General features: G+C 39.8%; 3 protein-coding genes across 3 annotated transcripts; all 3 read right to left on the reverse strand.

Annotated features, from left to right (window-relative positions):
* Positions 1-2640: 2640 nt before the first annotated feature.
* Positions 2641-5938, reverse strand: LOC115551487 (interferon-inducible GTPase 5-like). The gene is made up of 3 exons (XM_030367270.1): positions 5185-5938; positions 3929-4470; positions 2641-3672 (listed from the first exon to the last, which is right to left on the reverse strand). Coding segments are annotated over exons 1-3 (1209 nt in total). The 5' UTR covers positions 5187-5938; the 3' UTR covers positions 2641-3007.
* Positions 5939-6915: 977 nt separating this feature from the next.
* On the reverse strand, positions 6916-8384 carry LOC115551488 (interferon-inducible GTPase 5-like). The gene is given in 3 exon segments (XM_030367271.1): positions 6916-7379; positions 7549-7931; positions 8117-8384. Coding segments are annotated over 3 exon segments (807 nt in total). The 5' UTR covers positions 8119-8384; the 3' UTR covers positions 6916-6957.
* A 5010-nt stretch (positions 8385-13394) lies between these two features.
* LOC115550731 (uncharacterized) lies at positions 13395-19733 on the reverse strand. The gene is made up of 5 exons (XM_030366013.1): positions 16971-19733; positions 15870-16854; positions 15469-15627; positions 15083-15178; positions 13395-13682 (listed from the first exon to the last, which is right to left on the reverse strand). The coding sequence occupies exons 2-5, from the start codon at positions 15969-15971 to the stop codon at positions 13395-13397; spliced, it is 645 nt and encodes a 214-aa protein (XP_030221873.1). The 5' UTR covers positions 15972-16854; positions 16971-19733.
* Positions 19734-24711: the final 4978 nt, after the last annotated feature.

The raw sequence follows: 24711 nt of genomic DNA on the forward strand, positions 1-24711 counted from the left end.
CACCCTGTGACCTGGTCGTCGGAGGCGCCTAAAGCCAACAAGGTGGCGTGAGGTGACGGGACTACTAGTCTGGCTGTAGCAGATGACCCCGCCACACGCCACCTTCTTGACTTACCTGGGCTTCGAAGATGAGTGGGACTGATTAAAATGGGGGGCCGGGGGGATAGTTCTGCAGCAGGGGCTTCAACAAACAGGCTATCTTTTGCCACTGACTGAATCGCTTGTCTTAAAAATCTCTCAGTCATTTAATGTTATTATCATATACTGTACACTTGTAATAAACCGTGGTAATTTTGTCAACTGCGGAAGGTCTTGCAAGTTTGGCGCAGAAGCCAGACGATGTACTGTTTCAGCGTTGCCAACTATGTACCAAGCAAACGTGAACGTCTAAATAAAGACTTTCTAGAATGTTTACAGAACTGCCTGTAATTAGTCAGTTTAAATGACGTTTAATCTACTTTAAAATAAAACAAAAATAAGGAAATAATCATTCCATTAATTGGCTTAAGGAATTGCAAATTAACTTGGAATCAATTAAAAAAAACGTAATTTAACAACATGTACAAGTTGTTTCAATGTATTACGTATTGATGAGATGAAGGAGATGTAAGAATTTGAATTAATATGTTACTGTAATGCATTATATTGTAAATTATGTAATGGTTATCAAGTTGGACTTTGCGTAAAATATATAAATAAAAATGTATTCACTCTCTCTGCTACGCCACTCTGAGTGATACTATTTTGTCTTTGGCCCTGCTGTGGATAAAACAGGCCTGGACATCGAATGCCCATTAAAACTAATTCTTAAGCAATCATTTTCCAATGGAAAGGAATGACAATGGAGCTTGGCATTAAACTAATTTTTAATTCCCAATATATACAACGTACAATGTAATTTCATCGTAATATGATAGTGATGATGGGATGAAAGAGAAAGACAGAAATGACATGCTTGATTGTTATCCTATTGTGAATCCAAAAATAGGAATACATTTGGAACCTTCCTTTTCTGCCTCACCCATAACAAGTGGTAGAGAATGCAGCACTAACAAAACAGGCTCTTTAGTGTCATTCTTTCCATAACAAAGACTTTTTAACAACGCCCTTAGGCCCAGTCCACACAAAGCCGAAACGGACGAAACCGTTCTAGTTTCGATGTATTCGGTTTCGGAGTATCTTCAGGCCCATTCACACCCTACGGTAAATACGGATAGGGACCATTTCTATGAAGGTATTATTGAAGCAAAAGTCTTTAGCACCTGTAACTGCAGAATTTGAATGCGTACACTAAAGTCACAGTAAATTTGAAGTCGTATATATTTATTTTGCATGTGTACTCCAAAGTCACAAATGTGTAACAGTACATTTGTAGTCGTAAATATTTTTTATAACATTGTAAACACAAAATAGGGTCTACGAGTACGCACATCTGTGTTACAGGTGCACAAATCCTTTTGCTACAATTACTCCAGCGCAGTTGGTGCAAAACACATTCGCACCACCGTGTTTCATCATCTGAGAACATGCCCAAAAGGTGTGCATTTGTAAACCCAAATTTGAATTAATGCATCAGAAGTTGCACATCTGTGAAAAATTTCCTCACAAATAAAATGATAAAGAACGCTATGTTAATTCAGCATTTTAATGAGAGAGCACAAATCCATTTTACAACTGCTCGAATCTGCTCCTGCAAGTCACAGCTATGTTTTTTTTTGCAGGTAGTTTTGCATCACGTCTAGGTGGTAAATGTGTAGCAAAAGTATTCGTATCCGTAGATGCCAGAGCGTCCGTGGGCGGGACAAAATAGTTCCGCCCATAATTTCCTAATCCAATGAAAATCGCCGGCAGGGATGCATTTCTCAAATTACACTGGGACCCACCGCGTGCACTGCCAACAATGGAGCTATAAAGATCGCAGCATACTCTCGCAGGTATCCCACATTACGTTAATTGAAGTGACTTAGTTCAAGTGAATTCTAGCTATCCAGACACCAACTTGCCTCTGTGTCGCCATCTTGGATCCCTCAGATGACATAATCAATCAGGGGAGCCACTCCAACAGTTACCATGACCACCGGTTACCCACCAGCTATAGCTCTGCCACCAGCTTAACATTACCCAACAGTAGGATCGTGACAGTACCAAGAAGACTTAAATCTAGAATGTTTACAAAACCGCAAGTTATTAGTCATGTTTAAATTACTTTAGAATTAAAAAAACAGAAGGAAATAATCGTTCCGTCAATTGGATAAAGGAATTGCAAATTAATTTGGAATCAGTGAAACAAGAAAAGTAAATTTCACGACATATTCAAGTTGTTTCAACGTATTATGTATTAATGAGATGAATGAAAAATACAGAATTTGAATTAATATGTTACTGTAAGGCATTATGTTGTACATTACAGTTGCTGTAATTGTTATCAAGCTGTACTTTGCTTAAAATAAAATAAAAATATTGGCTTTCTCTTCCACTCTATGGGTGACTGTTAAAATATCTACTTTCATTAATATTTTGTCTTTGGCTCTGCTCTGGGTAGAACGGGCCTGGACATCGCATGCCCATTAAAATAAATACTTAGGCAATCATTTTCCCAATGGAAAGGAATTACAATGGAACTTTGCATTAAACAAATTATTTTTTATATCCCATTATATACAACATGTAATTTCCTCGTAATATGATATATTGTTGATGAGATGAAAGAGAAAGACAGAGTAATATGCTATTGTAAGTACAATGCAATAATGTAAAGTTGTAATCTCTAGGCATAAAAGGAAAAAATGGTATTCATAGTGTCCCGGCTGTGGATTAAACCGGCCTGGACATAGCGTGGCCATTAAAACCAATATTGAATCAATCAATTTCCCAGCGTCATGTTTCAACAGTAATTCAAATAAACTCAACAGACATGAACAAAGACTCTTACTATTACTTACTATTTAATTACTTATTTCCCTATTGCGATTTTAAACATTCTTTATTTTTGTTTAAGTGTTCATTGTTACTCATTGCTAACGGCTACAGAATAACCTGTTATTAAGGCGCTAATGTCCAATGCCTTTATCAGAACACTTTCTGCGTCTACAGATAGGCTGTCAAGAGTAGAAGTCAAAAAGCTGGTGATGAAAGTGTAAGAAATTGAAGCCGCTATTGGGATTCCAAGAAAAGGAATCCATCTAGAACCTTCCTTTGCTGCCTCCCCCGTAAGCAGTGGTAGAGAATGCAGCATTAACGAAACAAGCTCTATAGTGACATTCTGTCCAGAACAAAAACATTTCATTTCTGCCCTTAGATCATCTAAAGGTGTTTTTGTTTCACTGGAAAGTTTCGCTAGGGACTCCTCATCCAGACCAAATCCATTCAAATAGTTTGTAAGAACACCGACCAGCATCCCTACATCTGCAGCGAAGGAAAGCCCTGGGATAGGTACAGCTGCTACGGCTGCAGAAGTTAAAGCATAGTACCAAATTTGCGAACTGAAAACCTCTTTCTTCTTGTTAATGATGCTTTTGCAGACTTTAGGAATGCCCCAGTTCAAAACATCTCTCTTGTGTGAAGGAAGCTCTCTCTCCATGGTGTCCTGGAGGGCGGGGAAGTCGTACAAATGGAGATCAAAACCAGACACCAGGAAGACCTGAGGAGACGCCACACCTTGTTGTTCAAGTTCTGTTGGAAATGGAATACAGGTTGAACTTGTGGTTAGAAAGGCAGGTTGGAATACATGTTTAAACTGTACTGTATCAGACTGTTCTGGGACTCAGCATATCCATTCCAATGTCAACATTTTTCAACTGTATCGATGAACACATGTAAAACTGCATCAGTTATTGTCAAAGATATTATTTTTAAATATGTAAAAAAGTGTGGTGAAACATTGAGTAAAATATTGTTCAATATATCACTAGCTGATAAAAAAGCCAACCATGAATGCAGTTTTCCCTGATTTCCTGAAGTGTCCTTTCTTCATCGTACTCCCTCTGGCCCCTTTTTGCATCACTTAGGTTGTTGTCAATCTTAGAGCGAACAAAGTAGAACTTCTTGCCCATTTTCTTGATCTCCTGAGCCAGCTTGGCATCATTCTCTCTGAAGCGACCAGCTGATACAATGATAAAAAAATCTACATTTTCAAACCCAGAGCGCTCCAGGTACTGATCAGCTGGGAAATTGGTGGTCCCAATTCCCGGGAGATCCCATAATGTAACATTGGGGTATATTGGATGTGGGTAAGGCTCAGTTTTGGTTGTTTCCACACCAGTAGGGGCCGCTCTCTCATCTGTGTTGTCTATTCCCCTGAAGGCATTAACAACGGTGGACTTTCCAACTCCACTCTCTCCTGTGACAGCAATATTCAGTGAAATATTATTTATATCTTCCAAATACTTGATTATCGATACAGCTGAGACCAAATCAAGGTCTTCCAGGGCCTTTTCAAGATCTTCAAACACTTCTGATTCCAGGGTACTCCTTTAAGAATAAGAAATACAAAATTCAGTCTTTATACTCATTCTTGCCCGACAGGTTGGTCAGAAACACTGACCTACACAGAAAGGGAACCACAGTCATGTTGCTCTCATTTTACTTTCTGTCACATACTGAGCTATAAGATGTTCATCAATAGGCTGTTCATTTTCCCATTTACACAATGCAGACTTTCTTCGATTCATATTCATTCTAAAAATGATTGTAACAGCCCACACACAACGGTTTAAATTGTCACAAGCTGGTGTTTGTGTTTCGCCATGCTTGCAACATATTTTCTTACAATACAGGAATAAATACATGTAGAAATACACAAATATAGAAAATGTCCATATTCATTCAAGCATTCATTGCAGAAATAAATGTAGAAGTGAACACAATACTGGTAAATATAGAATTAAATATCTACAAATTAAGAGTAAAATATAAAAAATCGACCTATTCAGTTATTAAGTCAGTTCTTAATTGGTTTGATACATTTATCCACGGATTTATGCATTTATGTCCTCAATGTAATTACTACTAAGCTAACTAATACAGCCTGCAATATAAAACAACAATTATTAAATAGCTTTATGTCGGTTCTTCTGTTGAAGTTGATGAAACTGCAGTGGAGCTCATCAAGAAACCCCTTACAATATAATACAATATCAATACATATCATTCGTTTAGATATTCTTCACTTGTATGAGCACTTACATTTTGTTGCTTGGTTGATGTCGATGCTTTGGAAGTTGATTTGGTACAAGCGTCTCTAAAATACTGAATGTGCGCGTGCAGGAAAGCACTCACAGCCCTCACAGCAGTCAGAGGGTAGGAGGGGCCTCTGAGATGGAAGTCAACACAAGTGGTTTCCAAGAAACCACGGCTGGAGGAGGAAAACACAACTGGAATTAATTTGCTCACATTTGCTCATGCATAAGTTTATGACGCTGTATAGGCCTAACTGTTCTAAAAATTGGAAACGGAATCCTGAACCTCTATATAATAATACTCCAATTTTTTATTAAATAATAATTTATTTTAACAATACAGCTGATGATAATATATTGGTCTAAGGGCCAGGTCGTGTATTTTCCCTGAATGTTAAGTGTATTATATTATAATTATTATGATTATAACTACAATAACATAATTATATGAATACATGAAACAATGGTAATAGCGAATCACACAGTTGAAAATTCTACTCTGCGTGTATGATGATCAGACACGAGTACAAACTCGGGCAGGCCTGGACCATCAGCTTCCGTGGTACATTTATGATTTATGCACATTCACAAATACTAAGATATATGCGCCTATAAGAATCAGTGGGACCTAGACAAGAGCATCTTTTATAATAAGGCAACCATCAAACAGTTATTTTTACATGATCCGTGCCTATTCCCAAAACATTAGTGGCTTTAGCCTCGGTCTCCCGGAGGAGAGGGAAGGGTGGAAAAGGGGAACAGCGCTGCTAGGGCGCTGTTCGATCCCCCTGTCTGCGCTGGACTGCTGCTCAGCTGCAGTGGCTCTAACCCCTCCCCCTCTCCGTCTCTGATCTGGTGCTCTTTACATTTTTTGTAAAAGTTGAAGCTAAAGGTGACTATTTTAAATAATCCCTGCCGCGTGAGTGGCCGTTTTGGCGTTTCCCAATACCAAGTACGCGAACTAGGGACTCGCGGACTTGGAAGTTCGCACTTGGCAAGTCCGGACTTCAAGTACAAACTTGAACTGTTTCAGTGTTGCCAACTACGTACCAAGCAAACGTGAACGTCTAGATAAAGACTTTCTAGAATGTTTACAGAACTGCCTGTTATTAGTCACGTTTAAATGACGTTTAATCTACTTTAAAATAAAACAAACATAAGGAAATAATCATTCCATAAATTGGCTTAAGGAATTGCAAATTAACTTGGAATCAATTAAAAATAATAATGGAATTTAACAATGTACCGGTACAAGTTGTTTCAACGTATTACGTATTGATGAGATGAAGGAGAAAAAAGAATTTGAATTAATATGTTACTGTAATCCATTATATTGTACATTATGTAATTGTTATCAAGTTGGACTTTGTGTAAAATATATAAATAAAAATGTATTCACTCTCTCTGCTACGCCACTCCCTGATACTGATACTATTACTATTTTGTCTTTGGCCCTGCTCTGGATAAAGCAGGCCTGGATATCGCATGCCCATTAAAATAAATAATAAATAAATAATAAATTCCTTACCATTTTCCAATGGTAAGGAATTACAATGGAACTTGGCATAATGATTTTATTTTTTATTTCCCAATATATACAACGTACAAGGTAATTTCATCGTAATATGATATTGATGATGGGATGAAAGAGAAAGACAGAAATAACATACTTTATTGTTATCCTATTGTGAATCCAAAATTAGGAATACATTTGGAACCTACCTTTGCTGCCTCACCCATAACAAGTGGTAGAGAATGCAGCATTAACAAAACAGGCTCCTTAGTTACATTCTTTCCAGAACAAAGACATTTCATCCCTGCCCATTACATCCGAAAAAGACCCTTTTGTAGCATTGGAAATTTTCTCCAACGATTTTTCATCTAGACCCAACCCATTCAAATAGTCCTGTAGAACTTTAGCCACAATGCTTGAATCTGCAGCAATGGAAAGCCCTGGGATAGGTACAGCTGCAACGAGGGCAGACAAAATAGCATAGTACTTTATTCGTGAACGGAAAACCTCTTTCTTCTTGTGAATGGTGCTTTTGCAGATGTTGGGAAGGACTAAGATCAGAAAGTCTCTCTTGTGTGAGGGAAGCTCTCTCTCCATGGTGTCCTGGAGGGCGGGGAAGTCGTACAAATGGAGATCAAAACTAGACAACAGGAAGACCTGAGGAGACTCTACACCCTGTTTTTCAAGTCCTGTTGGATAATGGAACACAGGTTGAACTTAGAAAGGCGTGTGGGAATACATGTTTAAACTGTACTTTATCGGACTGTACTGAGACTCAGATAGAAACAGCTTTGACTGCATTGTTATTTTCAATTTTTAAATATTATAAAATAATTCAGTAACAACGAAAAAGCCAACCTTGAATGCAGTTCTCCCTGATTTCCTGAAGTGTCTTTTATTCACCGTACTCCCTCTGGCACCTTTTTGCATCACTTAGGTTGTTATCAATCTTGTGATCCCATAATGTAACATTGGGGTGTCTTGGATGTGGGTAAGGCTCAGGCTTCATGGTCGTTTCCACAACACCTGTAGGGGCCGCTCCCTCATCTCTGTTGTCTATCCCCCTGAAGGCATTAACAAAGGTGGACTTTCCAACTCCACTTTCTCCTGTGACAGCAATGTTCAGTGAAATATTATTTATATCTCCTAAATATTTTTGGGTTATTAATGCAGCCGAGTCCTTGTCATTTTTTTCCAGGGCCTTTTTAATATCTTCAATCACTTTGGATTCCAGGGCACACCTTTAAAAGTACGAAAAACTGGTTAGTGATGGTGTTGTTCAACCTTGACCTTTATAAAAACTCTATATCATTTTTAACACTGTACAATATGCAATATGGTCTATAATACAATAACAATATTTAATTATATATAATTCCATTAGATATTCTTCCTTCATAAATGCACTTGGCTGTGCAGCACTTACATTTTGTTGTTGCTTCAGTATTAATGCTTTAGAAGTCCATTTGGTTGTAGGCGTCAGCTAAAGGAGAGGGTAAGTAAAGAGCGACCTGCCTGATGTAGCTCTTTACTTACCCAGAGGTGTGGCCCTGACACACTAATAGTCAACACGTGGTTTAAAAGAAACCACTTCTGGAGGGAGAAACCGTCCTGGATTAGCTTTTTTTTTTAATGTCGTGTGAGATGCAGCTCAGTCCTAATCTTCAAGCCAGTCCGCCATGGTTAATAATATGCAGCCGAACGAGCCTGGTTCCATATTATGTTGTTTTAGTATGTTCCCACGTAACAGCTGATAGAGAGTGCAGCCTTCTTTTCCAGGGTGTGGCCTCTGTGAATGACATCCAGGGATATTTTGATTTGCATCATCAAGAATCAGTTTCAACCAGTGGTGGCTTGTGGTTTTTAAAGTGAGGGAGGAAGGACTGTGCGCTTGGTTGCCATTGGCCTGCTTGCAATGTAGATTGCATACGGTGGCATAAGTATATGAGACTCAAGTTGTTTCAGGGTGTTTTGGTGAACTACAAAATAGTAGGGAGGGATAATTGCGTGAATAAAATTAATACAAATCCACCAGGGGCAGCATTGTACTTTGAAAGATGGTGGGCAACATGTCTTTGAATTGACTGCAAGGGCAGAAGGAAAGGATGCAAAGCCAATTAGTAAAATCAGGCCTACTCTTTATTTGTAAAACAAAATAAAAAAAATGTGGGCCTATCCTTGGGCATATTTTTGCCCTCAATGACTGAAGCTGTGTTTTACGAATTGTTTTAATAAAAATGAAGACACAAGACAAAAAGTGATGCCATTTAATATGCACCATGCTCTTTATCATTCACTAATATCCTATCCACAATATCAAACGGAACGATCAGAGTAACAAACAAGTAAATGAACAACAAGAACATTATTTCGCAACTATTTACATCGGCTGTAAGCCCAACATTGTTTGAGGCAAATGTGGATGTTAATGGATGTTTCAGAATGTTGGTCATGGTGTTAAGCCAAGTCAATCCTCCTCGCTGTTTGTGTTGCAAAGGTATCAGTGACCTGGTCATAAAAAATTGACCGCTTGGTTCCCCAAAGGAGCAGTACCAAAAAATAGGTACGGCTCAGTGTGTTTATTTTGGGACCCCGGCCAACTTTTACTTACTTACTTACTTAGCGGCATTTGGCAGACGCCTTTATCCAAGGCGACATACAACATATAAAAAACACATCATGACAGTAAGTGCCAACATAGCACAAACTGAAAGAAGGGGAAGTGAACATTTGTTTTTAGAAGGACTGAGTGATCTGGACCCTAAGCGTCTAAGGCAGGGTGGAACAGCTGAAATAGGTGAGTCTTAAGTTTTTTTTTAAAAGTGTCCAGACTGGGGGCCGAGCGGATGGGGCCCGGGATGTCGTTCCACCATTGTGGCAACAGGAAGGAAAACAGTCTCGCCTGGGACTTTGTGGTGGTGTTGGCGCGGCGTAGGAGACGTTCCTGGGACGAGCACAGGGGTCTGGCAGGGGTGTAGGGCTGTATAAGCTCGCTGAGATAGGATGGCGCGGACCCTGCGAGAACCCTGTAGGCCAGGGTCAAGGATTTGAATTTAATCCTGGCTTCAATGGGGAGCCAGTGCAGTGAGACCAGGAGAGGTGTTACATGTGCCCTCTTTGGTTGGGAGAAGATGAGGCGGGTTGCTGCGTTCTGTATCATCTGGAGTGGTTTGATGGAACATGCTGGGAGGCCAGTCAGTACGGAGTTGCAGTAGTCGAGTTTTGACAAGACCATGGTCTGAACGAGAAGTTGGGCTGGGTACTGGGAGAGATAGGGTCTGATCTAATTTGACAAATGTTGACAAATGTAAAAAAGGGGAAATAAACTTGAAGAGATTGAACTCTAATAGTGCAAAGTTATCAAAATGGAACTTAGGCTGGAGGAAACGTTCAAAGTCAAATGAAAAGTAGCTGTCACTTCTTTACAAATGTAAAAAAGGGGAAATAAGCCTGAAGAGAGTGAACTCTAATTGGAACTTAAAACAAAAAAACGTTAACATAACATTGACATTAAGCCTACTTTTTCCAGTATAATTCCTTAATTAATAGCTGCCCTAAGGCTACATGCCTGAGAATAATCCACGCCCTCATCCAGCAGCTGGTCTTACTAAACAAGTCTTACAAATGCATGCTAAGACCAAGCTGCGTCCAGCGGCCTTGTAGAGCTTCATAATACTAATTGAACAGTCATTTTCTTTATCCAGTTCTAGGCTCACACAGTTCTAAGTGCTTCTCTTATATACAGACGGGGTGGAATGGTATACGTAGTTCACGGAAAAAGTTTGAGACTTGATTGAACGTCCTAAGCATTAACATATCTGGTTGAGAGAAAATTAAATTATTCTCGATAAGATCTCTGTTGGCAGGTATTGAACTCCCGGCTCATTTCCGGCATCCCCTACAATGTCAACCAAAAGGTTAGCCATAGGCCAAACATCAGCATCAGGTAGAAATACAGATTCAAGTCGAGACAGAGATTCAGGTTCATCAGACATAATGTTCATCTGTAGACATAGAGACAGGTTCAGCACAGAAAGAGGCAGGTTCGGCATCAGACAGAAAGGCAGGTTCAGTATCAGACAGAGGGACAGATTGAGACACTCTGTATCTCTGCTTCCTGAATTGCTTGAATGTAAGGGAGAGTAGGTCCATCTAAACTCACATAATGTTCTCCCTGTTCTTCAGCTAAATGTAGAAGAACCAAAAGAGGCAAGCTTTCAGAGTAAGTACACTGGAAAAAGCCTTCTGTTGAACCAATTAAAAAAAACAAGGGTAATGGTTCACATCTATGTTACATAACTTGAGCCAATGACAAATATATAGCTTGCCTCAAACAATATTTCCTATGTTCATAAAAACAAAATAATACAACTTGGCACCAAGTATAATTCTATTCTTTGAATGAAGTTAATAAATTTAAATCGTATGTTAAATCCTAAACAAAAAAATATTGAATCACTCCAACAATTGTTTCTCATTTAAGAAATATCTATCAGAAATAATTTGTTTTATCCAATCAAAAAGAATACAATTTAATCAAACAATTGTTTCTCATTTAAACATGAACATTTTTAAACATAACATATTTTTGTATACATCATCATCAATTTTTCCCGCTCGGCTCTCACCGCTTCATGGCCTTAGGGCGCTTCTGTCTGGATTCGACATCGCATCGCGACATCAGTCAGGGTTAGGTGCTTTTTCTAAGACATCTCGATACTCTTCTTGGTGAAGCCGGGGATCGAACCAACAACCTTCAGGTTATCAGCCAACCCGCTCTACCACCTGAGCTACTGCCGCCACACAATTTACAATATATATTAACAATCTAAATGGCAGAGTTAGACCTACTCCAGACCTCCCTCCAGACACAGACAGACAGTCCTAGCTCACAGAACCAGTGAGTCATCGTCACTCTGGTCAAGGCTAGTGCTTTCACCTCAAAAAGTCGCCAAAAGTCACCAATAGCAGCTGAAAAATAAGCTAGATTTGTCGCTTGTCGCTGTTTTGAAAAAAAGTCGCCAAAGGGGTCTGAAAAGTAGCTAAATATAGCGACAAAAGTTGTTGTTTTTTTTAAGTTGGCAACACTGCGGTTTGGTCCAGTAGTCGTAAGCGTCTTTGTATTTAATGCGCATGCGCAGGCTTGTACGTAACCTTGAAATTGTACATTTGTCTGAACAAATATTTCTAAATTGAGCTCCTAATCAAATATAACTGTTTTAGGAAGAAAACAAAAAAAAATATTTGGATTGAATGACAAAATTATTAATCAGTTGAATACACAACCTTAAAATTTTACATTTGTCAAAATGGATATTTCTTAATTGAGCTCCTAATTAAAAATATCTATATTTCACAGTATTTTGAAATAAAAAAAAGTTATTTTAAAAATAAAACAAAAAATGTTTATTTGAATTGAATTACAAAATAATAATCAGATGAAGTACGGCTTAAAACCCTTTTTCCAGTGTACCAGACGGTGATATTACAGAGGTGTTATCCAAACCAAGAGTCGACACAATAAGGAACTGAACATTTAATATATCTGTAATGCTCTTTGGAGAGTTAGGTGGTCACCGTATGTGCACTGCAAAAAAAATAAAGTTGAGAAAACGCAAATTATCAAGGCAACCTGATGCAACCACATTTTTGAGTTCTCTCAACTTTGGACTACTATTGTTGACTTGACTAAGAAATACAAGTTGACATATGAGTTATGCCAACTTAGATCCTCTTGTTCACCTAATTGTGATATTTACGTCGGACCAACAATAAAATCCATGCTTAAATTCCATGTATTTTTACCTTCAACAAACTCAGAAATTCTCGTTGAAACTTTGACTAATGTTGTTGACTTAACTAAGATTTCCGAGTTTATATACGAGTTATGCCAACTCGATCTTGTACACCCAATTATGATATTTATGTTGGACCAACAATAAAATCCATGCTTCAATTCGATGTATTTTTACCCTTCAACAAACTCAGAAATTCTCGTTGAAACTTTGACTGCTGTTGTTGACTTAACTAAGATTTCCGAGTTTATATACGAGTTATGCCAACTCGATCTTGTTCACCTAATTATGATATTTATGTTGGACCAACAATAAAATCCATGCTTCAATTCAATGTATTTTTACCTTCAACAAACTCAGATATTCGTGTTACTTAAGTAAATATTAATGTTGCTGTAATTGTATTTAAGAAATGCTAAATGAATAAATAGCACACATCAAAAGGTATCTGAAAACTTTGTATTTATCTTGTTCAGAAACATGTTCAACACCACCATGGAACATGAAACATTGTAGCACATTAAATCAAGGAACTTGACTTTATAAAACCAATGAGAATCCAGAGCTTTGTGGACTGGCAACTGATAATCCCACACATCTATTCCACACATCTATTCTATCATTCTATATCACAGGCAGAGGAGAACGGCATGCTTAAAATGAGAACACATGCAAGCGTGTACAGACACGGAGCTGTTACGAAAGCAATCACAAACTTGAACAGTTTACAGTGGGTATATGCACCTCTTGCAAACTGGTGCCTGAAACAATTTTGAAAATAAAAATATATTATTTAAAGTTTTCCGTGAGGACTTGCAAGTTTTAAATCACTGGCTGTGAATATTTACAAGCACCAACCACATTGCACTAGAACAGGCATAAAACAAAGGTTGGCGTCCACATTAAGAGTCACAGCAAAAGCTTTGTTTTTAGAGACCTTGTGCGCTGGGAGCACTGAGAGCCAAGTTCGAAAAAGATGGTCTGAATTGCTTCAAAGGTGTACCTCATTGCATACAGTAGGCCAAAGAGGTATGCAAAGGCAGTGCCGAGGTCTGGCAGGTCATGTAGCACGATGGAACCTTCCAACACAACAGCCCAGTCCCGCACGTTTGGTGAAACAGCAGGATCATCTTCTTCACGGACAGCAAGCAGGCCCACAGACACGCCTCTGAGCACTCTTTCGTCAGGGTCAGTTTCCTGAGGAAAAGTAACAGATGCATGATTGAGAGCTAAGTCAAACAAAAGGATGTAATTAGGCCCCGACTGATATGGATTTTTTAAAAATGTTCCAAAAAATATTTTTTAACCCTTAAAGATCCCATGCCATGCTATTTTATGGATGCTTTAATATAGGTATTAGTGGGCCACAAACACAGTATTCAAAGACGTCCCCGAAATTCAGCCGTGGTGCAGTTACAGCCACTCCGAGCCAGTCGCACATTGAGCTTCCCCCAAATGCGCTGTTTCGGTGGGCGTGTCAAAGCAGGTCAAGGAGGGGGGTAGGGGTGTGGCCCTGAGCAGCTTGTAGCCATGCGCTCTGTTTACGGTGGATGTATCGCAATGGCTCGTAGAAACCCATATTATACATAGATATCTATATCATATAATATATTATCACCTGGCCCTGAGCAGCTTGTAGCCACGGTACAATGCGCTCCGTTTACAGTGGATGTATCGCAATGGCTCTTAGAAACCCATATTATACATAGATATCTATATGATATAATATATAATATATATTATCACGGCCAAAAGCTGTGTGAGCCTCCAGACGATAGGCTATTATGAATCTCAAACGACGGCGTCGGGTTCTCCGACGTCTCTGGTTCTTCCACGTCCAAATCAATCTGAAGTAGACTGAACCACAACATGGAGGAATCGTTCTGCTGTTGGTGTTATGACACATAACACGTCGGACTCTCGTCTCTGGTATTTCCACAACGAGACTCGTAGTTATCTCAGCCATGGTTGAGAATGAATTGGGGGAAAGGAACTTTGGCTTTGACTCCCTGAAGTAGGTATGAACCACGACATGGAGGAGAAAGGGATTGTTGGCCGCGGTAGTCTCCCGCCGGAGCCTCGCTGCCGAGGGACCACCGCCTCGGCAGCGGTCAGCGCTTATCACCGCCTCCTGCAGCGCCGAGGCGGTGGTCCCTCGGCAGCGGGAAGCAGGGCTAAAGCGGGAGACATTCGCGGCCAACAATCCCTTTCTCCTCCATGTCGTGGTTCATACCTACTTCAGGGAGTCAAAGCCAAAGTTCCTTTCCCCCAATTCATTCTCAACCATGGCTGAGATAACCCCCACTACGAGTCTCATTGTAGAAATACCAGAGACGAGAGTCCGACGTGTTATGCGCCATCACACCAACAGCAGAACGGTTATCCAAATAACAAGGAAGTGTACAACTCTTGCGTTACAGTCCTGGAGCTCTATATCTAAATAATATCATATAATACATAGATATCTATATCAAATGATACATATTATCATGGCCAAAAGCTGTGTGCGCCTCCAGACGATATTATGAATCAAACACTTTTGACAACGATTAATTGAAGTCAGAACATGTCCATTTCCTATTGTTGCTCTTACTTACCAAAGGCTGCAGGAAAAACTTGGTTGTGTCATACCGGACAAAAACAGGGAGGCATCTCAGTGCTGCAGTCTTTCGGTGAGACAGAATGTCTGATGTCTAAAGAGTATACAGTGGAAAATATAAGCATATGGCACATAAGTGCCATAGTGGATTTATACAAATTGCAAAATCAGAAATTATTTTTAGTAATGGAGGATAAAGTGCAGGTCTGATCAGCCGCACGCTTTAAAAAAGAAAAAAAAGAAAGAAATAAAAACACAGCAAGCCTTCGGACTAGTTCATTTTCTAGTGTTGCAAATTAAAAATACTGTTAGAATTATCAAATGTAAAAAACCAAGAACATAAAGCAATGACTCATAACATCCATTTTACTGTCCATCACTCACCTGTTCATCAAGCTTATCCAGGATGTCTTCCATTTGCTGACCAAGAGCTCCCTTTCTTGTCCGGTACAGTCTGAGCAGGCGAGGAACATATTTGTCAAGGGACGCATTGAAAGTCTCCAGGAGGTCTTTGCTGGTGATTCGACGAAATTCTTCAGATATCTGAAAAACAATCTGCGGAACAATGTAGTTTAACTTTAATCACAATGTGAGGTTTTGACTTCAAATTTCAGGACTGATGGTATAGTGGTATAGTTGTGTTGGAGGAGCATGTATTGGAGTGGTAATGCAGGGAATAGTAGAGTGTGTCAATATATGTATCAATGTAATACGCTCCTTCACCTATTAAATACAATGCAATGAACATATTAATAAGACAGTTACTTAATAAATTACAGCCTTACCTCTTCACAGGAAAACAGTGCAGGCCATCTCTGCTGGACCTCGGATACCATAGGCTGCACCTCTACTACCTCTCTCCGCCTAAGGGGAAATCTCAGCTCCATCTTCTGCCGTATCAATGTCGTGTTCTTTTTTTCTTTTTTGTTTCATCGACCAGAGCAACTCTTTCCCCTTCAAGAGTAGAATCGTCATGGTGTTGTGGATAATCTGGAACATGGTTGACCTCTCCACGTTTGGGCCTTTTCAGGGTGAATGGAGTGTCATCCTCATCTCCTGCTTTTCTTTTCCTGTTAACATCCACTTCATTACAGCCCGCCTCGCGCAGCTTTGACCTGAAGTTTCCGAGCTTATACTTGATGCTTGTTTTCCAACCATCGTAGCCTGTGATGCTACCTGGCTCCTTCAGGCACGGATACTTGAGAACCAGTGAAGAGGCAACCGATTCAATTTCAACTTTCTCAGGGTAGCTTTTGATTTCAATAATCGCCTCTGCGATTTATCCAAGATTTCCATTTTTATGTCTCTTGTCAAATCAAAGCCCTTGTTGGACTTTTCATATGTTGCATTGCCTTTACGCAATTTCAGTTCAACATCCTGTTTAAACTTAGGGATAATAAACGGAATGGGCCACTTAGCAACATGCCTTAAATTGCTCTGGATATCATCTGGAGACCTATCCTGGAAATCTTCAGAGTGAACACTGGCTGTATCCAGAGAGGAGACTGAAGCAATAGAGGACTGGTTAACAGATGAATCACTGTCCCAGACAATATGCAAGACTGCACGCTCAGCTGGTAACTCAGACATTGATGTCAAGTTGCATAGTGCATTTCCAAACTCTGGGTCCTCAAACTGTAGTGAGAAGTCACTTTCAAGTTCGAGTCTCTCTCTTAGTATTTCGATCAGATTGTTCACAGATTCCGGTACTTCGAAAAGCTGGATTCTTCTGGCATTTTTGGAAGAGACAACGACCCGAAGTAACAAAGTCTGAAAGAGAAAAGAGGTGGAAAATATATGTAAAACTTGGGTTAGAACATTTACTTGATAAATCCTTAATAAAATCATTATTGAATAGACCATTTTAGTGTAAACAAAAAGCATACCATTTTTGGCTTCTTTAATGGAGAATGAATGATCTTGTAGTGACCTTCAGCTTTCCACCAACTTTGTACGCTGTAAGAGGGCGGTAATCTGTCAGCACATCTGGATCAAGGGCCACTAATTCTGCACAGTGGGGTTCAACAAGCTCGTAAGACCTTAGATGTTCAATGTACCAGGATGAAAGTAATTTACAAATGAATGTCACATCATTGGAGTTGACAAGAACAGTCACAATCTTATGGAATTCTGGGAGGCCACTGCACTGCCCAGCAGCTAAAATCATGCCCTCCGCATACTGTGTTCCATGCAGGTGAACAGATTTGGACAGAGACACACTGACTAGATGTGGGTACTTCTTTTGTATTGCACACTTTAGTAGTGGATCCAATTCGGAGACCCTGATGACTTTCACCTTTTCAACATACAGTTTTGTCTTGAAAAGGTTCTCATTATCCAGATGGTAGGCCATCATTTGCTGGTGCTTTGAGGAAAGAGTGAGCAGCACATTTTTCCAATTGTGAGTGTCGTGGATAACTTCTTTAAAGAAGCTATGCTTAGCTTCGAACCTCATCGTCCACAACTCCGTTAAAGGCCCATAGCAGCGAATGAGATGTGGGTAGTGGTCTATGAAGTGATGTTTTGGCCTCAATCTGAAGTCCGGAAAGGTAGTTGTGAGCAACTTGCGATGATCCAGTAGTTTACAGGATAAATAACACAATGCTTCCTCTGAGAGTCTGTGAGACACAACAATGTCAACAATTTCCTTAAGGTCCATTAAAATCTCCCATGCAGGCTCCTGTTCTGGTATCTTACATCCAATTATCAAAGGAAGTAGGCGCATTAGAGTCCAATTTTCATGTCCGTTACCACCAACAGTTCCTTTAACAAAGCTCGCTCTTGGAATTTTTTGTGGTTTGTTAACTTTGTCCGAGTCCTTGTATGGGAATGATTTAATGCAGTCGTTTAATGCATCAAATGTAAAGAAGCGTCTTGAGATCAGCTTTTTTAAACACAAAGACAATTCGACAGGTATGACACCTTCAAAAAGGTCATGCAAGACATCTGGAGGAAATCCAGTGACTGGATGAAAGAACGCCAGATGTTTGCTCAGAACACATTCCCGTTTCACCCCATTAATGCTTTGGAGGTTGTCATTTTGCCTAAGCTCTTCCAAAAAGGTGTCATGTTCATCAATATCCCTCAATTGAAAATCATTCACTTCAGTGGTTGCAATTTTGTCCCGACTTATCAAACAAAACCGACAGAACTTTTCAACATTAAAACTTTCATAGAAGCCTGCAAGACTATGTGCTCCAAGGTTATCTGCAGACACACAAAATATTGCACCCTTAACAAACTGACCTAAAATTTCAACAAAGATTCCTTCTTGTTCTAGACACTGTATATCTTTGATCAATGGCTCTAGAAACTTTTCATAACCATGTCGTTTGACATCCTCACTTTTACCAAAGAGAGCTAATTGTATTGAAGTGAGACTTGAACGGTATTTGGCTGGTAAATTTAGAACAACCCAATATACTGCAGTTATTTTATGAAGTTTTCTAGATGTACCCAGAGGGTTGCAAATTTCTAAATCATCGATATACAATGCCAAACTTATGCATATGTTTTGCTGTCCCAGTAACTTATTGTCCTTGTAATACATGCCGTCTTGAAAAGACTTAAAGTGTCCGGATAAACTTTCTTGATCAAATACAATTTGGTCCAAAATCTGCCCTTCCTAGTAAAGTCTCAAGTACCTTAGTGACAGGAACATAAACAAAAGCATTTTTATGATCTCTGTTATAAAGATATTCTATGGGTTCTATAACACAAAAATTTTCCTTGAAATATGAATTCCTTCTGTAATCTGTAGATAGCAAACCTTTCTCTGATGTTGTTAGAAGGAGTGGATTAGTTTGAACTATAGCATTAGAAATTTCTTGCAGAACAGAATCATTTACTTCAATGTTATGCTTTGAAAGGATATCTTTCACACTGTTGAGAGTATGAATGTTAGAAAAAGACAGCAGGTTATGCAAATCCTCTACAATCTTTTGTGTTGAACTCCTTGACACATGTAAAACAGTTTGCATACATAGAAAAAGAGAGGCCAATTTATGCTGAAGTGTCTCACTATCCACATCTTCCGGAATCTCTTCAACCTCTGTTGGTCTCAGACTATTGTCCAATGCAGTCCCAGTTTCACCATCAGATTGTTCGCCATCATTTCCAACATCTTCAGTATCGGCTCTTGCTATTGATCGAAAATCCCTAAGCGTACAATTCTTATGGATTCGACTTCTGTGAGAACTGAAGGTTGAGCAAGTGTTTGTTTTAAAGTTGCATCTTAGAATGGGACATGGTACAGTTTCTCGTTGCTTTATATGATGCCCGAGGTGGTTCCAAAAAGCTTTTTCACTGCAAATCTCTTTAAAATCACACAATTCAAATTGAAATGTGGAATTTTCCTGGATTCTCACAGTTCTGTGTGATCTTGAGAGGTGCAACTTTAATGCACCAAGTGTTTTAAATACACACACACAGTCTGTGTGAACACAGGGCCAGTGCGCACCTGTTCCGTGACGAAGTCGGCAGTGCTTCAGAAGAGCCTCTTGACTGGAGCTTGAGAATTTGCAAAATTTGCACTGCATGTGATCCTCCCCTGAAACACAAGATATGGAAATATTTAGTTTCACTAAAAACATTTAACTGCAGAGACAATAATTCACAATTGTTTTTTTCCCCCCCACCCCTATTTTAAACATACTCCATACACCTTATAATACACATAAATCGTATAAGGCTACACTGCACATAGACATATCCTCCACAAGCTATCCTTAGTACCATACTCTGTATTATATCACTTTACATTGTCTAAATACCCATGCAAGTACTCAAATACATGTAAACTTTGCTCAACAGGGCCTACGGGTAAGTATTGGCAAGTAACATTAGCTATGGAAACACTGTCTGTTTAGTGTAGAATCACCCCTTTAAGTGCACTGCAGGTAAGTAATGCAAAAACTCGAATTACATCAAACACGAAAATGACAGTTCAGTAATACACCATTACTTCAGAATGAATCATTGTATTAACTAATACTTAACTGAATTAACTTAGTATTACTTCTGTAACCCACAGCCAATTACTGTAATACTTCCAGTATTCTCAGACATAATAAAAGCATTAAAACACGGACTCTGGTACCATCACAAAACATTTTGAACAAGTGGGAGGAAATACCCGGCCTACGGCTATGGCATGCTAGCGGGGATTAGCTTAGCTCGTCTGTCAATACACAATGCTTCACACAATTTATTGTCACCACCATGTCTTAACCATATATAGCTATGAACATGTATAACACTCGTTTTAGTATTTTATATACTATCTATGGTTTTAGCCCACACAGAAAGTGACTAGCTTTACATTTTGCAGAGACATTGCTAGCAGCGCCCGCCATTCGGCAATGGGGAGGCGACACATGTGCTTAATCACGGCCTGCCATCTAGGGCACTGGGGGGCCACACACACACACACACGCTTAACCTATAAACCAAGGTCAAATGCAATGTCTCTTAATGTCACAGTGGCAAACTAAAACAGCTTATTTGCTGTAATATTTCACAATATTAACATTAACATTATAATAAAAGCATTTAAAAGGCGGGCTATGGCAGTCTCTTTTCAAAATAGTCAACTTCTACCTTCATGACGGTGAGGAAATTCCCGCTATAGCATTAGCATGCTAGCTGGGATTAGCTAGTCTGTCAATACACAATGCTTCACACAATTTATCGTCACCACCATGTCTTAACCATACATAGCTATGAACATTTATTACCCTCGTTTTAGCATTTTATATACCATCTATGGTTTTAGCCCAGACAGAAAATGACTAGCTTTACATTTAGCGGTAATTGCTATCGGCGACGCAGTTTTCCGTCTCGTAAACGGTCGTTGCCATTTGAAACGGTCGATGCCATTTCCGACCATGTCCGATTGCGTCCGCTCTCCGATCTTTAATTCCGAATGCTTCGTGAAACGGTCGATGCCATTTCCGACCATGTCCGATTGTGTCCGCTCTCCGATCTTGAATTCCGAATGCTTCGTGAACGGAATTAAAACATGGCGGACGTAGAGGAGCCAGGACCTGCAGCAGGTCACTTGGAGTCAGTTAAAAACAGCACAGGGTGGAATGTTTTTTTCCGCTCAGTTGCCGTGAGTAATTATGAAACTAGTTAGCAACCATTTGAATTTAAGGGATGATATTTGAATAAAATAAACTTACATCTGTCAGCTATTCATCAATACAATTTAAGGATGATTACCTTAAGTACATTATTCACAGTTGGCCTTTGAATGTAAGATGCCAACAGCAACTGTCCCCGTAAAGACACCCATGATAAAAACTGATATGCTAGCTTATGATGTTCACCGTTATCAATGCTAATGGATAGGGATTCAAATGCCCTGTATGCCGAATAACACATTTAGAAAGGACAATATCACAAAAACAACATTGAGGGAAAAATTACCTATTCAAACTGCTAACCCAACTCACACACACGTATGAAGCATTTAAAAGGCGGGCTATGGCAGTCTCTTTTCAAAATAGTCAACTTCTACCTTCATGACGGTGAGGAAATTCCCGCTATAGCATTAGCATGCTAGCTGGGATTAGCTAGTCTGTCAATACACAATGCTTCACACAATTTATCGTCACCACCATGTCTTAACCATACATAGCTATGAACATTTATTACCCTCGTTTTAGCATTTTATATACCATCTATGGTTTTAGCCCAGACAGAAAATGACTAGCTTTACATTTAGCGGTAATTGCTATCGGCGACGCAGTTTTCCGTCTCGTAAACGGTCGTTGCCATTTGAAACGGTCGATGCCATTTCCGACCATGTCCGATTGCGTCCGCTCTCCGATCTTTAATTCCGAATGCTTCGTGAAACGGTCGATGCCATTTCCGACCATGTCCGATTGTGTCCGCTCTCCGATCTTGAATTCCGAATGCTTCGTGAACGGAATTAAAACATGGCGGACGTAGAGGAGCCAGGACCTGCAGCAGGTCACTTGGAGTCAGTTAAAAACAGCACAGGGTGGAATGTTTTTTTCCGCTCAGTTGCCGTGAGTAATTATGAAACTAGTTAGCAACCATTTGAATTTAAGGGATGATATTTGAATAAAATAAACTTACATCTGTCAGCTATTCATCAATACAATTTAAGGATGATTACCTTAAGTACATTATTCACAGTTGGCCTTTGAATGTAAGATGCCAACAGCAACTGTCCCCGTAAAGACACCCATGATAAAAACTGATATGCTAGCTTATGATGTTCACCGTTATCAATGCTAATGGATAGGGATTCAAATGCCCTGTATGCCGAATAACACATTTAGAAAGGACAATATCACAAAAACAACATTGAGGGAAAAATTACCTATTCAAACTGCTAACCCAACTCACACACACGTATGAAATTGTCAGGGTGTTTGTGACAGTCTTTCGTTTGTTTACATCTACAGCCAGCTGTCATGGCTCCTTTGACCACACCCCATCTTATTATACAAATATGCATGATGTGGAATGCTTAAATCCAATAGGTTTTCATGTTCATATAGATTGCTGTTGGAAAATATGCATAAAAAAGACCATATGGTCAAAAAACATGTTTGCCTAATAATTCTGCACAGTGTAAATGTGTGACAGTGGCACGCACCCAGCTCTATGTTAGACTCCCCACCACAGGTCTGGTTATTCTAGAAAACTCTGCTGAAGTATTTCTTACAAAAGAGCTGCATTCAAATGATTGTCATTAAGAACAATTTACCTGTTAGAAACATAAACTTTCACACAAATGTGTTGCAAATGTCAAAATTGAAATATTTTTTTGCTCATTTTCTTTGTAATCTGCCATATTGTTTTTGACCAGCCTCCCCTGTTTGACAGACTACCAGCCACACACCACTGGTGTAGATTGTAATATGTCTTGGTACAATGAGTCAGAACTGCATGGTGAAAAAAATTTGGTTAAAGCCTGCTTGTTTTTAAATATAAATGACTAATAGCTTTATTATTATTTCTGCTCAGGTGCCAGGTGAAAGTGAACAAGACTCTACCTCACCATATGCACAACTCATCAAATCAGCCATAAGTGAGGTGGACGGCTTGGAGGAACTATATGACAGCAACTGCTTGGATAAAGAAACTTTGCTTGACACTTTGCCCGATAATTACACCTACAACATCTCATCTCTTCGTGGCACTTCAACACAGTTTCGGGCAAGGATATCAACAACTGACCTGACCAAATACAACTATAAGGACTGGTTAGCCGAGTACGATGCCATTAACAACACCTGCATGAGGCTGAAAACTATCAAGAGCCAGACGTCCGGTTATTTTGTGCAAAATGACTACAGATGCCAGCACAATACAAGAAAATGGTCCCCAAGCAAAGACCCTCAGCGCAACCTAGCCACAAATCCAACAGCCAGGGTGAAGAACACAAACGGTCCCTTCCAGTTGGTCCTGAAGATATCGACAGAAGGTTGCACCACAATTGACATCCACTGGGAGCACAACCATTCAGTCTGCACGTTGGAGGCTTCTAACTTCAAAGATCTGTCTGAAGAAACTATCGCCAAAGTGAACAATCTTTTTGAATCAGGCCATACTCCATCGACAGCTAGACAACAGTTCCTAAAAGACATCAGATGTGACTGTGAAGATGACATCACCTACCACCAAAGAAAAGCAGATCGCTCCATAACACCCAGGAGAAGGGATTTCAGTCATCTGTACAGTCAGTTCACAAAGGACAAGTATGGGGGGAAAGACAAACAGATGTTTGCCAAACTCGTGGAAAGACTTAAGTCATATGAAGAAGAGAATCCCGAGGCCAGCACCAGCTACCAGCTTTATGAGGGGGACAGTCAACCACACATAATTGCACTTGTGACACCGTTGATGAAGAGGGTGCATAAAGAAGTACAGCAATCAGGAGAACTTGTTTTCATAGATGCCACTTCCAATACAGAAGAACACAACTTAAAAGTCTTCATGTTATGCACACACCATGTGGCCGGTGCATTACCATTGGGCATCCTGATAACAAGTGACGAAAAACAAAGCACTTTATGTCAGGGTTTCCAGACACTGAAGTCAATTCTGCCCCCCCAAGCCTTTTACGGGCATGGACCTGATGAAGGACCTGCTGTCATATTAACTGATAACTGTGATGAAGAACGCAACGCTCTTACCCAAACATGGCCAGGCGCCACCCTTCTGCTCTGTGCATTTCATGTACTACAACAAGTATGGAGGTGGCTTCATGACAAAAACCACAACATAAAACAGTATGCAAATTTGACAAGTTATGTGTCCAACCTCTGCGAGAAGAAGGAGGCATTTGCACTTTGCTTCCGTACTCACCTGCCAGTAAGAGGAAACCACACAAACAATTTCGTGGAGGCCCAGTTTCTTGTCCTGAAAGACACCATTTTAAGGAGAGTGAAGGAATACAATGTAGTGGGCCTTTTAGACAGGATAACAACAGACCTAGAAGACCACTACAAAACCAAGTTGCTATTCCTAGCAGATGGAAGCTTTGATGGCCATTATCGACATCGCTTCATGGGAAAGGGCAAAGATGGTGCAACAGGATTCCCAACCCCAACACCTGAACAACAGAGCACCTACCTCTCATCTGTACAA

This window comes from Gadus morhua, chromosome 9 (assembly GCF_902167405.1).
Source record: "Gadus morhua chromosome 9, gadMor3.0, whole genome shotgun sequence".
NCBI classification, from domain to species: domain Eukaryota; kingdom Metazoa; phylum Chordata; class Actinopteri; order Gadiformes; family Gadidae; genus Gadus; species Gadus morhua.